A 12306-nucleotide genomic window follows, 5' to 3' on the forward strand; every position below is an offset into this window, starting at 1 on the left:
TCTCTCAGGTGGACGGCACTCGGATGGGAGGGACAATGCGGCACGGTCTCTACGGCATCTGCCATGGAGACGGCACCGAGCCCCCAATGCAGATGGCTTCAAAGCCTTAGATACACCAGGGCAGCACACAGGCTTAGATACCATAACTCTGCAGACAGTATCGCACAGGATAGGAGTATGTAAACTTCTCAAGAGAAAGTATCACACAGGATAGGATTAGATACATGACTCAGCAGACAGTATCGCATAGGACAGGATGAGATACAGCAGCTGAGAAGCCTGAGATCGGATTAGGTACATGGTTCAGCAGAGTGTATCATAGTAGGTTTAGATACAGAGGATCAGCAGGCAATATCCCATGATAAAAGTATATACACCACTCAAAGTAAAGTATCTCACAGGAGAGGATTAGATACAGCAGCATGGCAGACAGTATCACACATTTTAGATACAGCAGTTTAACAGATAGGATCACACATGATGGGATTAGATACACAGCTCAGCAGACAGTATCACACGTGATCGGATTACATACAGCAGTTCTGCAGACAGTATCGCACCTGACGGGATTAGATACAGCAGCTCAGCAGACAGTATCATGCCATAGGATTGGTTACAGCAACCTGGCAGACAGTATCACACAGGATAGGATTAGATACAAACGCTCAGCAGACAGTATCCCACATGATGGCATTAGATACCGCTGCTCAACAGATAGTATCACACATGATGGGATTAGATACAGCAGCTGAGCAGACAGTATCATACATGATGGGATTAGATACAGCAGTTTCACAGATGGTATCACACATGACGGGATTAGATACAGCAGCTCAGCAGACAGTATCACACATGATAGCATTAGATACAGCAGTTTCACAGATGGTATCACACATGACGGGATTAGATACAGCCGCAGGCTGTGGCTGGATCGCTGGGACTGATCTATCTCCCCGGTGTTGATGCTTCTCCTCTCCGTAGGGGCGTTTAAGCTGTACGACCTGGACAATGACGGCTACATCACACGGAACGAGATGCTGGACATAGTGGACGCCATTTATCAGATGGTGGTGAGTAGTGAGGACACGCGTGTACAGATACCGTCTGACCGCTGCCATTATTCTGTGTTCACGTCAGTCGCTACTATCGAAGTGACGGACAATAAATGTAAAGCGTTCTGCAGAGTATTGCACCAGAGCGGCTATCACTGGAGTCCTGCAGTCCGTCACCACCCCTGCTCAATACTGGGAGGAGTGACTCCGCGGCATTAATAGTTGTAGTCTAATGCCCGCCTCTTGTATGACTCTGGCTGCTGCTCTGTTCCTCCTTGCTTTGCACTGCAGCTCAGCCCCATTCACTTCAATGAATCTGAGCTGCAATGCCAAAGATGACCTGGGGAAAGATCTGGCGCGGTTTATGGAAGAGGGCAACTTTGCTCCTAAAGGCGTTTTCCAGACGAAGAGCAACATGGCTCCTTCCTTCCAAGCACAGCGCCACCCTTGTCTGTGGGTTGTGTCTGGTATTGCAGCTGAGCTCCCATTTAATTAATTAGAACTGCAATACCCAGACACCACCCACGGACAAGGGTGGCGCTGTGTTGGGAAGAAAGTAACCATGTTATTCTAACCCTGGACAACCCTTTTAATACCAGCGGCAGATTCCAAGGGCTGGCAGTGCATGGTCAACAATTGTTCATGAAGCTGCCCTTGTGTATGGGTGGGCATGTCAGATGGTTAGTGGGGTTCATATTAATGTGTCTGTCCTGGCAGGGGAACACAGTAGAGCTTCCTGAGGAAGAGAACACCCCCGAGAAGAGAGTAGACCGGATTTTTGCAATGATGGACAAGGTGAGAGGGGCGACGCGTGGCGGGGGTCATTACACGGGACGGGGGGGGTCATTACACGGGACGGGGGGGGGTCATTACACGGGACGGGGGGGGTCATTACACGGGACGGGGGGGTCATTACACGGGGCGGGGGGGGTCATTACACGGGGCGGGGGGGTCATTACACGGGGCGGGGGGGTCATTACACGGGGCGGGGGGGTCATTACACGGGGCGGGGGGGGTCATTACACGGGGCGGGGGGGGTCATTACACGGGGCGGGGGAGGTCATTACACGGGGCGGGGGAGGTCATTACACGGGGCGGGGGAGGTCATTACACGGGGCGGGGGAGGTCATTACACGGGGCGGGGGAGGTCATTACACGGGGCGGGGGAGGTCATTACACGGGGCGGGGGAGGTCATTACACGGGGCGGGGGGGTCATTACACGGGGCGGGGGGCCATTACACGGGGCGGGGGGGCCATTACACGGGGCGGCTGACTGTTTAACCTTTCCTGCACCTTCTTTCCAGAACTCGGATGGCAAACTCACCCTGCAGGAGTTTCAAGAAGGATCAAAGGCCGACCCCTCAATTGTGCAAGCGCTATCTCTATATGACGGACTGGTATAGGGACCACCGACCACAACTGTGTGTAAGTGACCTGATGGGGGAGCTGTGGATGGCATTAGCAGAATGCAGTGGGATAGATATAGAAAAGCCTAAACTGAACGGCTCCTTTATTAGACCCCACCTAGTAGCGCGTTGGACCTCCTTTGGTCTTCATCATGGGGCAGATTCCACTGGATGGTAAAATCATTCTGCAGGAAGGGGTCATCGAATCATGCAGCTTGCACAAAATTCTGACCTCCCATCAGCATAGAAACCTGCATTCACCTGACCAGACGCTCTTTTGCCCCCCCCCCCCCCCCCCCCCCCACCGCCTCACCTTGCCTTTCTGTCTCAATGACACTGGACATATGCTGTTATGGGGGGATTGCTAGATGTCTTATGGCAGTAAAAGGGGTCCTGCTCACACAGATGACATCCTACTGCTATCACTGGTGAGGGTGGTGATACCTGACGACACCTTGTGTTGAGCTCCCCCTGTAATCCTCACAGCCCCCGGCCCCCCTCGCCTCACATAGCAGCACTGTGAGGATGTAGGTGTGAACTATCTCACTGACGTCATTGGTGACAACCAGCAACCCAAATACTGCATATGATGTGAGGAAATCACTTATTCTGCCTCTGTGTATATCAGATCCACTGCTAGCCCCGGCCCTGAAAAGGAAGACTGAGGATGTGGTTCTATGTGCACTGCAATAATTGCATCACCACAAGAGGGAGCTACAGTGCCATAATCCTTAATTATACCAGTGCTGGAGCGTTAGAAGAGGATCGGCTGATATCGGTCACACACAGGGACCTTTCACATAGATGGATTATTTCCGCAGCAGAATTTGGGGCCGTGTAGAAAATTCTGTGCCAAAATGTGCAGCCTGACATGTGGAATCGAAGATGTTAGAATTCTGCATTTAGAATACGGATTTCAGGGCAGAATTTTCTGCACAGCAAACTTCGTTGGGTGTTGTGGAAATAATCCACCCGTGTGACACTTCCCATATGGATGTGCATGTCTCAGCACTGAAGAGATGTGGTATAAAGTAGTAATCGTGAGGGGACCTGCTGAAAAATGCAACTTTTCCACGGGACGATTATCGCTCAAAATTCGCTGTCTTTTGAGCGATAATCATTGCGTGTAAATGCTATCATTGATTGCTTTTCGGCCGAACGATGATTTTATGTTAAGTTTAAAATCCATAATTCAGCCAGGCAGCGGATAGCAGGGATCTCACGCTGTGATTCTCAGAGAAAGCTCTGATAACATTGTTTTCAGCTGCAGTCCTATGGCAGAACAAAGGGGGTGTATGCACATAATAGACCACCTGCTGTGATCTGCATACATGCAAATGAAGCTGATAAGCTACTAATGGGGAATTAATGTCCATTAGCAGCTTATGCAAAATGATCGCACCGCTATCTTTTGAACGACTTTTGAGCGATCATCTTTGCGTGTAAATGGGGCTTAAGAAAAGGGCAGGAATATCCTGCTGGGAGATCAGAGTCCTTGTAAATAAAGGCAGCGGAGTGCTGACTACTAGAGATGAGCGAGCGTACTCTCTAAGGGCAAATACTCGAGTGAGTATTGCCTTTTGCGAGTACCTGCCCGCTCGTCTCAAAAGATTCAGGTGCCCGCGGGGAGGAACAGGGTAGAAATCTCTCAATCTCGATCGATCTCTTGATTGATCGATTGATCTCTCTCTCGAAACTCACCGCTCACCCCTGCCGGCAACCGAATCTTTTAAGACGAGCGGGAGGTACTCGCATAAGGCACTACTCGCTCGAGTATTTGCCCTTAGCAAGTACGCTCGCTCATCTCTACTGACCACTATCTAACATCAATGTAAATGTGATTGGCTAGTTCTGAACACATCACATCCCCAAATATCAGAGGGTGTGAACACTTATGCAACCACATTATTTTAGCTTTCTTATTTTTATTTTTCCTCCCTGAATGATTTCTGTTCGTTTTTCAGTGGAATTACCCAGATAACGGGTCACATGGGAGGGGGGAGTAAATCAGCAGTGATTCATCTTGTATTCATACTGAGGGGTCATTAATGTGTCTATATCCAGGGTTGTTAGAAGTGGGAATCCAAGGTTACCGCATACAAATGGAGTAATGCAAAATGTTGTATGATACAAGCAAACCCAAAACTCAACAGTCACAGCTGTACAGGAAGTGCCGTCCACATGTCTACATATGTAGCAACTTGTTGTCATTGGACACATTTCCGTAACTTTGTAACTATGAGGTTTCATGCACTATTGTGATCTGACTTAAAGGGGTTTTCCAACTACTTAAAATTGCTTCACAGCCACTCTGTCCTTCCTGGTGGCTGCTGACCAGGACATGTGACCGCTGCAGCCAATCAATGGCTAAAGAAGCTCGCTGCTCTGACAGTGATTGGCTGCAGCAGTCACATGTCCTGGTCAGCAGCAGCCAGGAGGGACAGAGTGGTTGTGAAGCAGTTTTTTAAGTAGTTGGAAAACTCCTTTTAAGAGTAGCTGCACTTTCAACTAACTTTTGATATGTCATAGGAACAGGTTAAAATTGATGATCAGTGGGGGTCCTGCTGCTGAGACCCCCGCTGATCGCTAGAACAAGGGGGCTGCAACACTCATCCAAGCGCTGTGCCCCTCCTCGGCTGTCTTCGCTGCTTTCCGGCGCCTTCCAGCTGCTGAAGACGGCCTCATAGAGGACTAGAACGCTTTTAGTTCACCTCTATATGGGCGATCAGCAGCAGCCTTAAGGAGCCAAAAAGCAGCAAAAACGGCCAAGATGGCGCAGCGCTCAGCCGAACCGTCCCATATGGATGAACGTTACTGTGATTGTTACTCTCCATACAGAATGCATTCGTTAAGGGCACATCTCCCCGGGTACACGCACTGAGTAAAAGGGCCCTTAAAGTACGTTCACCTGCGGATTTTGGTGCAGATCTGTGGCTGATTTCATCACTTCTAGTTAAAGTCAATTGAAAGAGTAAAATCTGCAGCGTGTGAACGCATCCTAACTAGACTGATATAGTGTATACTAACACACACATCCACAATGTGAGCAGGACTGGGTCAGCATGAGCTTACACCCTTCTTGTTCATGAGTTGTGTCTAGTATTCACTTGGAACTGAGCTGCAATACCAGGCATGAACCATGGACTAGGGTGGCGCTAATTCCGGAAGGAATTTAATAAGTCAGGGCAGGAGTCCAGTGTCACAGTACCTCAAGTCTCTAACTCCCACCTAGCCGCATCTCAATGAATAATGGGGGCTAAGATGCTAGTTGCTGGTCTCTGCGTCCGGGGATGATGTTACAGTGTAGCATGGTGCAGTGGAAAGGAGCTGCAGGAGTCAGGAAGGGGTTAACAGCAAAAAACTACATTTATTGTAGCTCCAAGTGATAATCTTTACAGTTTCCAACATCCAAGTTTAGAGTTGGCGACTGGAGATACCGTTCTTTATAACCAAATTCCCGCACTGCTTGTCCAGGTTTTTCACTGCAGCCCTGGCAGAATCCTGCACCGTTGTATCTGCACCTCGCATAGGGCTGACCAGCTGTCTGCACTTGTTGATGCTTCTGGACCTGGACAGGGGTTTTTAGAAACTTTTGGGGTCTTTCTAGCAGCACAGAGCGGAGGGGTCTGAGAGGAGGGACAACTACACTAAATAATGGCGAGTAACTGAGGCCGTTCTGTCCCTCCATATTAAACGTCTCCTCCAGTCACCAACTCCAATACAGCCGTCACTTCAGCCTACAAAGAGGATATTAGACCATCAAACGGTGACTTGGTGACAACTCTGGGTCACTGCAGGATGCAGCAATGTTCCTATAATCTCTTACAACACGTTAAAAGGTGTTCTCTGGGATGCGTATATATAAAAAAACATTAAGTGGGCTTAAAATTAAGGAAAATACCTCTCGCTGCCCGTCGAGCGCTGCAACCCTGGTACCTGCAACATAGAACCCAAGAACCCATAAGAAGTGCTGGGCGGTCACCTGCCATTCATTGTGCACCTCACTGCTCAGTCAGTTGCAGGCTTCAGCAGTTGCGCTGTGCTTGGCTGAGCAGTCAGGTACACAATGAATGACCGGTGACCACTCAACCTTCTCCCGGGTTCCGTGTGGCAGGTGCCGGAGCTGCAGCACTGGATGGGGAGCTGCTGGGGTTAGGTCTTCATTTTAAGCCTTTTTCATTTTTTTTTTTATGCCCCAGAAAACCCCTTTTACATTTTGTACACCCTGATGGGATCACTCAAAAACTGCCCTCCATCTAAATAGCATCAGAGTTGGCCTGCAGCCCAGACGGCGTCATCCATAGCCACCTTTGCGCCCAATGGCAGTGCTTCTACATGTTGTGACAACTTGCTGACTTTTGGCGCTTGAGCTGCCATATGGGTTTACATTGACACTTCCTCTGCATGACGGTCTTATGCCAATAAGGAAGCTGGAACAATACCTCTGCAGCGCCACCTATTGGTCTTATGCCAGGCATGAGTGTATTATATGGTGGTTCTTACACTATGTGCTTCTCACTACTGTTTTTTCTGTACCTCTTGCAGATGCCCTGGGTATTAGTATCTTTCCTGTGCCACCAGACCAATGTCAGCAGCTTATCTCCCTCTTATCCGTCACACCCATACCGGATGAGGACGCCCATTTTTGACATGCCCTCTTCTTTCCTGATCACCATCACGCAGCACTGGCGGCCTGCAGGCGGCGCTGCGGCATCTGCCTGTATGTCCCGGTACCAGACATGCTTCAGTTCTGACAGCGTCCCGTCCTTTTCTTGCTGCTTCTTGTGTCATCTTGCACTCGGAGAGGATTGCTTATTCACAAGGAAGAGCTTGCCCCCCTAATCTCCAGGACCGGAGACCGCCAGACCTTCACACCTCCTCAAACTGTCCCTTCTGCAGAGCATTACCCCGGGAGGCAGAAGGGGAGGATTGGAAGAGACTACGGATGAGGCTGTCCCACTCCTGCAGTATTGTAAGAAACACAGACTTCTTGGAAGACGGGATGTCGGAGGGCACGGACGGATCTGAGTGGGTGCCCCAGACCCAGCGATGAGCGGCACGCCGTGGGTCCATCCACATGATGCTGAATTGTGCTTTTTTTTGTGAATAAGTGATTTTTTTATACATATCTATATATATAGCATATCTTTTTATTTATTTTGTATGTATTTGTGTCACACGCTGGGGGGGGGGGGCATATTGGCTGCGATTCATCTTCTTTTGTTCTAAGGCGTTCACGGTACATTAATGCATTTATACCTTAGGCAGCAAAGGGGTTAAGGAGAAAGGTACCGACTCGATCGGCTCAGTCTGCAAGGACGTTTTTTTTATTTTTCCGGTCGTCCCCCCTTTTTAATTGCTGCGTCCCGATTCATGGCAGAAAATTTGAAGAGGTTTTTCAGGCACAAATGCTATTGATGAGCCGGCTCAGGATTGGTCATCAATAGTTGATCGACGGGTCCGCTAATCGGGAATCCGGCTGATTAGCTAAGCGGGCGCATGCTGTCAGCGCCGCTATACACAGGTGTCAGAAGCCACTGCTCCGTCGCTTGTGTAGTGGCCGACGCTTGTAACTGCAAGCACAGCTCCTATTGATTTCAATGAGACCCAAGCCTGCAGTTACGAGCACTGGCCACTACACTTGGGACAGCGCAGCGGCTTCTGCTCCAACCCCCGTTTATAGTGGCACTGATAGCATACGCTCTCTGATCAGCTAGGTTTCTGAGATGCAGACCCCGACTGATCAACTACTGCTGACCCATCTTGATAATAGATCATCATTAGTATTTTTGCGCCTGGAAAACCCCCTAAAGAACAGTCCCTAAGGATGGTAAATAAATAAGGGGCCATGCGGTTATATTTTGTGGGCTTCTTTTTAAGCAAAAAAAAATAAATGTAATTTTAAAGAATTTGCTATAGGAAATTGTGTGCAGTACCTGCCTGTCACCATACGGGGTGCTACTGAGAATACAGGAACCTGACTTTGAGGCCATTCACACTGGCATTTAAAGGGAACCTGTCCTCAACGATAAGAACCACAAACTGAGTTACGGTGCTTCTAGTTTAGGTGACGGAGAGCCTCTTTACATACTCAACCGATTCCCCGTTCCTGCAGCGTCCTCCGGCGCCATCGGCCCACGCAGCAAGTATGACTCTCTTTCAGAAGGCTGCGCATGCCCTTGGAAACGGATCTGGGTAATACAGGTGGCATCAGTCTGCTGTCCGTTTTTTTTCCCGTTGACTTGAATAGGTGAATCTCATCCGTAAATCAGAATGGCGCGTGATGAGATGGTTTAGGTTTTTTTTTTCACGCAGCTCGTGTGAAGTGGCACATTGACTACTGGGGGTCCGTCTGCCGGCCTTCTGGTCTGTTGTAGAATTGGCTCTAAGGCGAGGAATCCCGCCACACGTTACGAGTCCCCCTGGGGACGGCGGTTTGTCGCGATTTGCACTTGATGGCGTTGCGCCAGAATTAACCCCCTTTTTTCCTTCCACCTGATGCATAATAATCCCCGTGGCTCCTCCGGCCGTGTGGCGTTATTAGCGCCCAGTGCTGTAGTGAACGCGTTATATTTTCGTACGCCTCCGGGCGTTTCTGCAGATTATGAACTGTTTAACCCCTTTGCTGCTGGATAAGTCAGACCATTATGAATGTATTCTTCCTTGTTTAATGCTCGGACATTCGGAATGAAATCTTACTGCAGTGTGTAATGCTTCTTGATCTCAGAGCTGTGATGTCATCGCTGCCGGACCGCAGTCTTGTTCTAGCGGCTCGTCGGACCGCTGAGTATTGCAGCCGGTGACCACATTGCCTTCCACCCATTCACAAACATAATGCCAAAGACTATGCCCACGCCAGGGATGCAGTGTTACTATGGACAGTTTCATACAGCTGTAATACCTCTACATTTTGGGGTCAGCAGCAATAGACGGACCCCCTTCCCCGTAGACCACCATAGGTGGTGATTGCAGGACAGGACCCTGCTGAGTGTTGTATATGGAGGGTATGCTGTACATGAGACAGGAGAACATCCCAGGGAGGTGAAACATATCCGCTAGTGTAGAGGCCGTCCACACTGGTATATGTTCATCCGTGAACCGGGGGAGGGGGGGGGGTATAGTGAAAACCCCTTTTTTCATATAAAACCGATGAAAATGTATACCAGGTATCCGATTTTTAAAAAATGTATGCGTAAAAAGCCTGCGTTTTTACACGTACGTTTCTTGCATACGTGAGACGTACATAAAAGTGTCAGTGTGGCCGGCCCCTTATCTGTGACTGCTATGTATAGCAACTCTTGGCTTCTCCCTTCCTCACGGATGCTGATAAAGTTCTAGTTTTCTTCGTGCGGGTCCCTTACGCAGTCGCCAGTGACGTCACAAGTGGTGCCATTAGATTATTGCACGGATTTATTCAAATCGCATGTTGGGTCATTGACCTTAAACGTTTAATGGTGGCCGTCTCACAGGGTTTTATGTCCTGATTGTGTAATGAAAAGTTCTGAAACTTCGGACTTTGTTTCAATACCTGAGCGTTTTCAAGATCTTTGCTTGCTTTTAGTGAATGGAAGCATCATTGTCTCAGGGGTCCTGACTATGGCAAAGTAATTGGGTAAACCAGTCCTGCACCTACGGCACTCGGACACAAAAGGACGGGAATTTCAGTCCATAAGAATGTTTCAATTCACTGACAGCAAGCCAATACCATTGCAGAGCTTTTTGTAAACTCCCTTATAAAATGTGCTGGCTCAGGAGCGTCGCTTGCAGGGTCCGTTGAATGCAGTTTGCACATTCCAGTTTTTTGGCTGTCAGGCCCCTAGTGGTGTCCCGGGGTGTTGGGCACTCCGCCGTGGCGACAGACAAACCCTAGTTTATGAATATTGGCGTATATTGCAGCAGTTCTATTTGGAACTTGACAGCCATGAACTGCGCCAAATTGATAAAAGTGGCGCAAGATTTTTAAACTTGGCACAATTTGCAACGCACCAAAAATAAGAAAGATGCGCCAAAAATGTACCAATTTCTGCACAACACTACTACGGGCACCAAAATTGCGCCAGTTTGCATTCGGACATATGTTTTACTCCAAAAAAAAAAAAAACGGCATAATCTACTAATTTAAATAATTAGTCAACAGTCAAAATAATGCTAATAATAAAAGAAAGGGGGCAAAATTAAGAAAAGAAATGCGCCAAAACAAGCACAGATAATTTGCATCAACTGCCTTTTTTTTATTTCCACCAACCTTCATTAGGTTTTATTTGCGTCAGTGTAGACTGACACTTTCTTGTAGTAACGCTTTAGAAACGTATCGATAAGACAGCAGCTTGCCCCGCCCACAATTAGGGAAAAAGACTTGACCGGCTTGTCAGATCTTTTTTTTTCTCCCTTTTGACACAAAGTATTTGTAAATTTGTCTAAAACTCCTTGCACGGTATAAAGCCGGGCTCACACGACCGTGTCCGTACCGCGTATTCTGCGCGTGCGTCTTGCGCTGTACCAATCTGCTATAGGGGGCTGCGTTGCTGCTCACATGACTCGCGTGAAATATGCTGCAAGAAAAGTCATTGCATGTTGATCTTGGCTCGTATAACGCATGCATAGACTGCAATTAGTACATGGCGATGGGTGGCACGCAGCACGTACACAATGTCAGTGTGAGCCTGGCCTTAGACATAGATCTGTCAGTGCCGCTACATACAGGGGTCAGTGCATAAACTGCTGCTCCAACCCCTGTGTAGCTGCCAGCGCTTGTAATTGAAGGCTGTAATCCCATTGATTTTAATGAGAGCTGAGTCTGCAGTTACAAGCGCCGGCCACTACACAAGGCCTGGAGCTGCAGCGGTACCCAGACCCCGGTGTGTAGCAGTGCTCCTGCTCAGCTAACTGGCTAGTGTCCTGAGCAGTGGACCCCAGCTGATCAACTATCTTAAGGGTAGCTCATCAATAGGGGGGGGGGGGGGGGTGAGAAGTGAATTTTAATGGGGTTTTCCAGGCAGTACTGGGGTACACCGGGGTCAGAGTGGAAGCGACTGTACTGAGCCCTGTGTAATGGACGGTGCTCGTAATTGCAGGCTGGTGTCTCACTGAAATCAATGGGAGCTGCACCTGCAATTGCAAGCACTGGCCACTATGCAGGGGACGGAGCTGCAGCTTCTGCTCCAACTGTGGTGTATCCCGGCACTGACAGTGGATGCTGCCTGCAAAACCCCTTTACTAAGCCGCACCAGACTCATCCCTGTTGCTTGCTGCACACTTACAGATGTGGGTTTGTGACGGACTGTCGGTATCCCCTAGTGCCCGCAGCCCTGGCACCTCTAAGGACCTGACAGGCTCCCTTTTAATGCATTGGATGACATTGGCGCTCTTGGCACGGACACTAATCTCCTGGATTTGTGGCGCCTCCTGCACACTGTGATAAAAACGATTCCACGTATCCTAAAATATTGCCGTCTGTCTCCGCATCCACGGCCTCTGGAAAAACCATTATGGAGCGCTGCACCTGGGGAGCAGCATAATGTAAGCCATGCTGTAGTCCTGCGATCGGAGGAATGCGGAAGAACAGAGGAGCCCAGAGGAACAGATCTTCCTTTAGTGGAAGGAATCTGGAGATACTTGCAGACGTTCCGGAGCCGCTTCTTATAGAGTCGTTGCTGCTCTCGCTTCCCAGCAGTTTCCGTAGTTTTAGGTCTTCACTGCAGAACAGACAGTGTTACCCTAATGGGGTCAGATTGGCTTGTACACTACAGGAGCGTAATGTGCATTCGATGGGGGTGATGGTGGGTGGTAATGGCGTCCGGTCACCCCAGCATTCGGCAGGGTAATGGTGGGTGGTAATGGCATCCGG

At 49.1% G+C, this 12306-nt stretch overlaps 1 protein-coding gene across 1 annotated transcript in view; it reads left to right on the plus strand.

The window, feature by feature from the left end:
• NCS1 (neuronal calcium sensor 1) overlaps positions 1–7616 on the plus strand; it is a 58278-nt gene extending 50662 nt beyond the window's left edge. Inside the window, exons 5-8 of the mRNA XM_066580226.1 lie at positions 982–1070; positions 1770–1847; positions 2358–2478; positions 7005–7616. Of these exons, the coding sequence (XP_066436323.1) occupies positions 982–1070; positions 1770–1847; positions 2358–2456 (266 nt within the window). The 3' untranslated portion in view covers positions 2457–2478; positions 7005–7616. The remainder of the gene's footprint in view (positions 1–981; positions 1071–1769; positions 1848–2357; positions 2479–7004) is intronic.
• The last annotated feature ends 4690 nt before the right edge of the window (positions 7617–12306 follow it).

This window comes from Eleutherodactylus coqui, chromosome 10, assembly GCF_035609145.1.
Source record: "Eleutherodactylus coqui strain aEleCoq1 chromosome 10, aEleCoq1.hap1, whole genome shotgun sequence".
Taxonomy (NCBI): domain Eukaryota; kingdom Metazoa; phylum Chordata; class Amphibia; order Anura; family Eleutherodactylidae; genus Eleutherodactylus; species Eleutherodactylus coqui.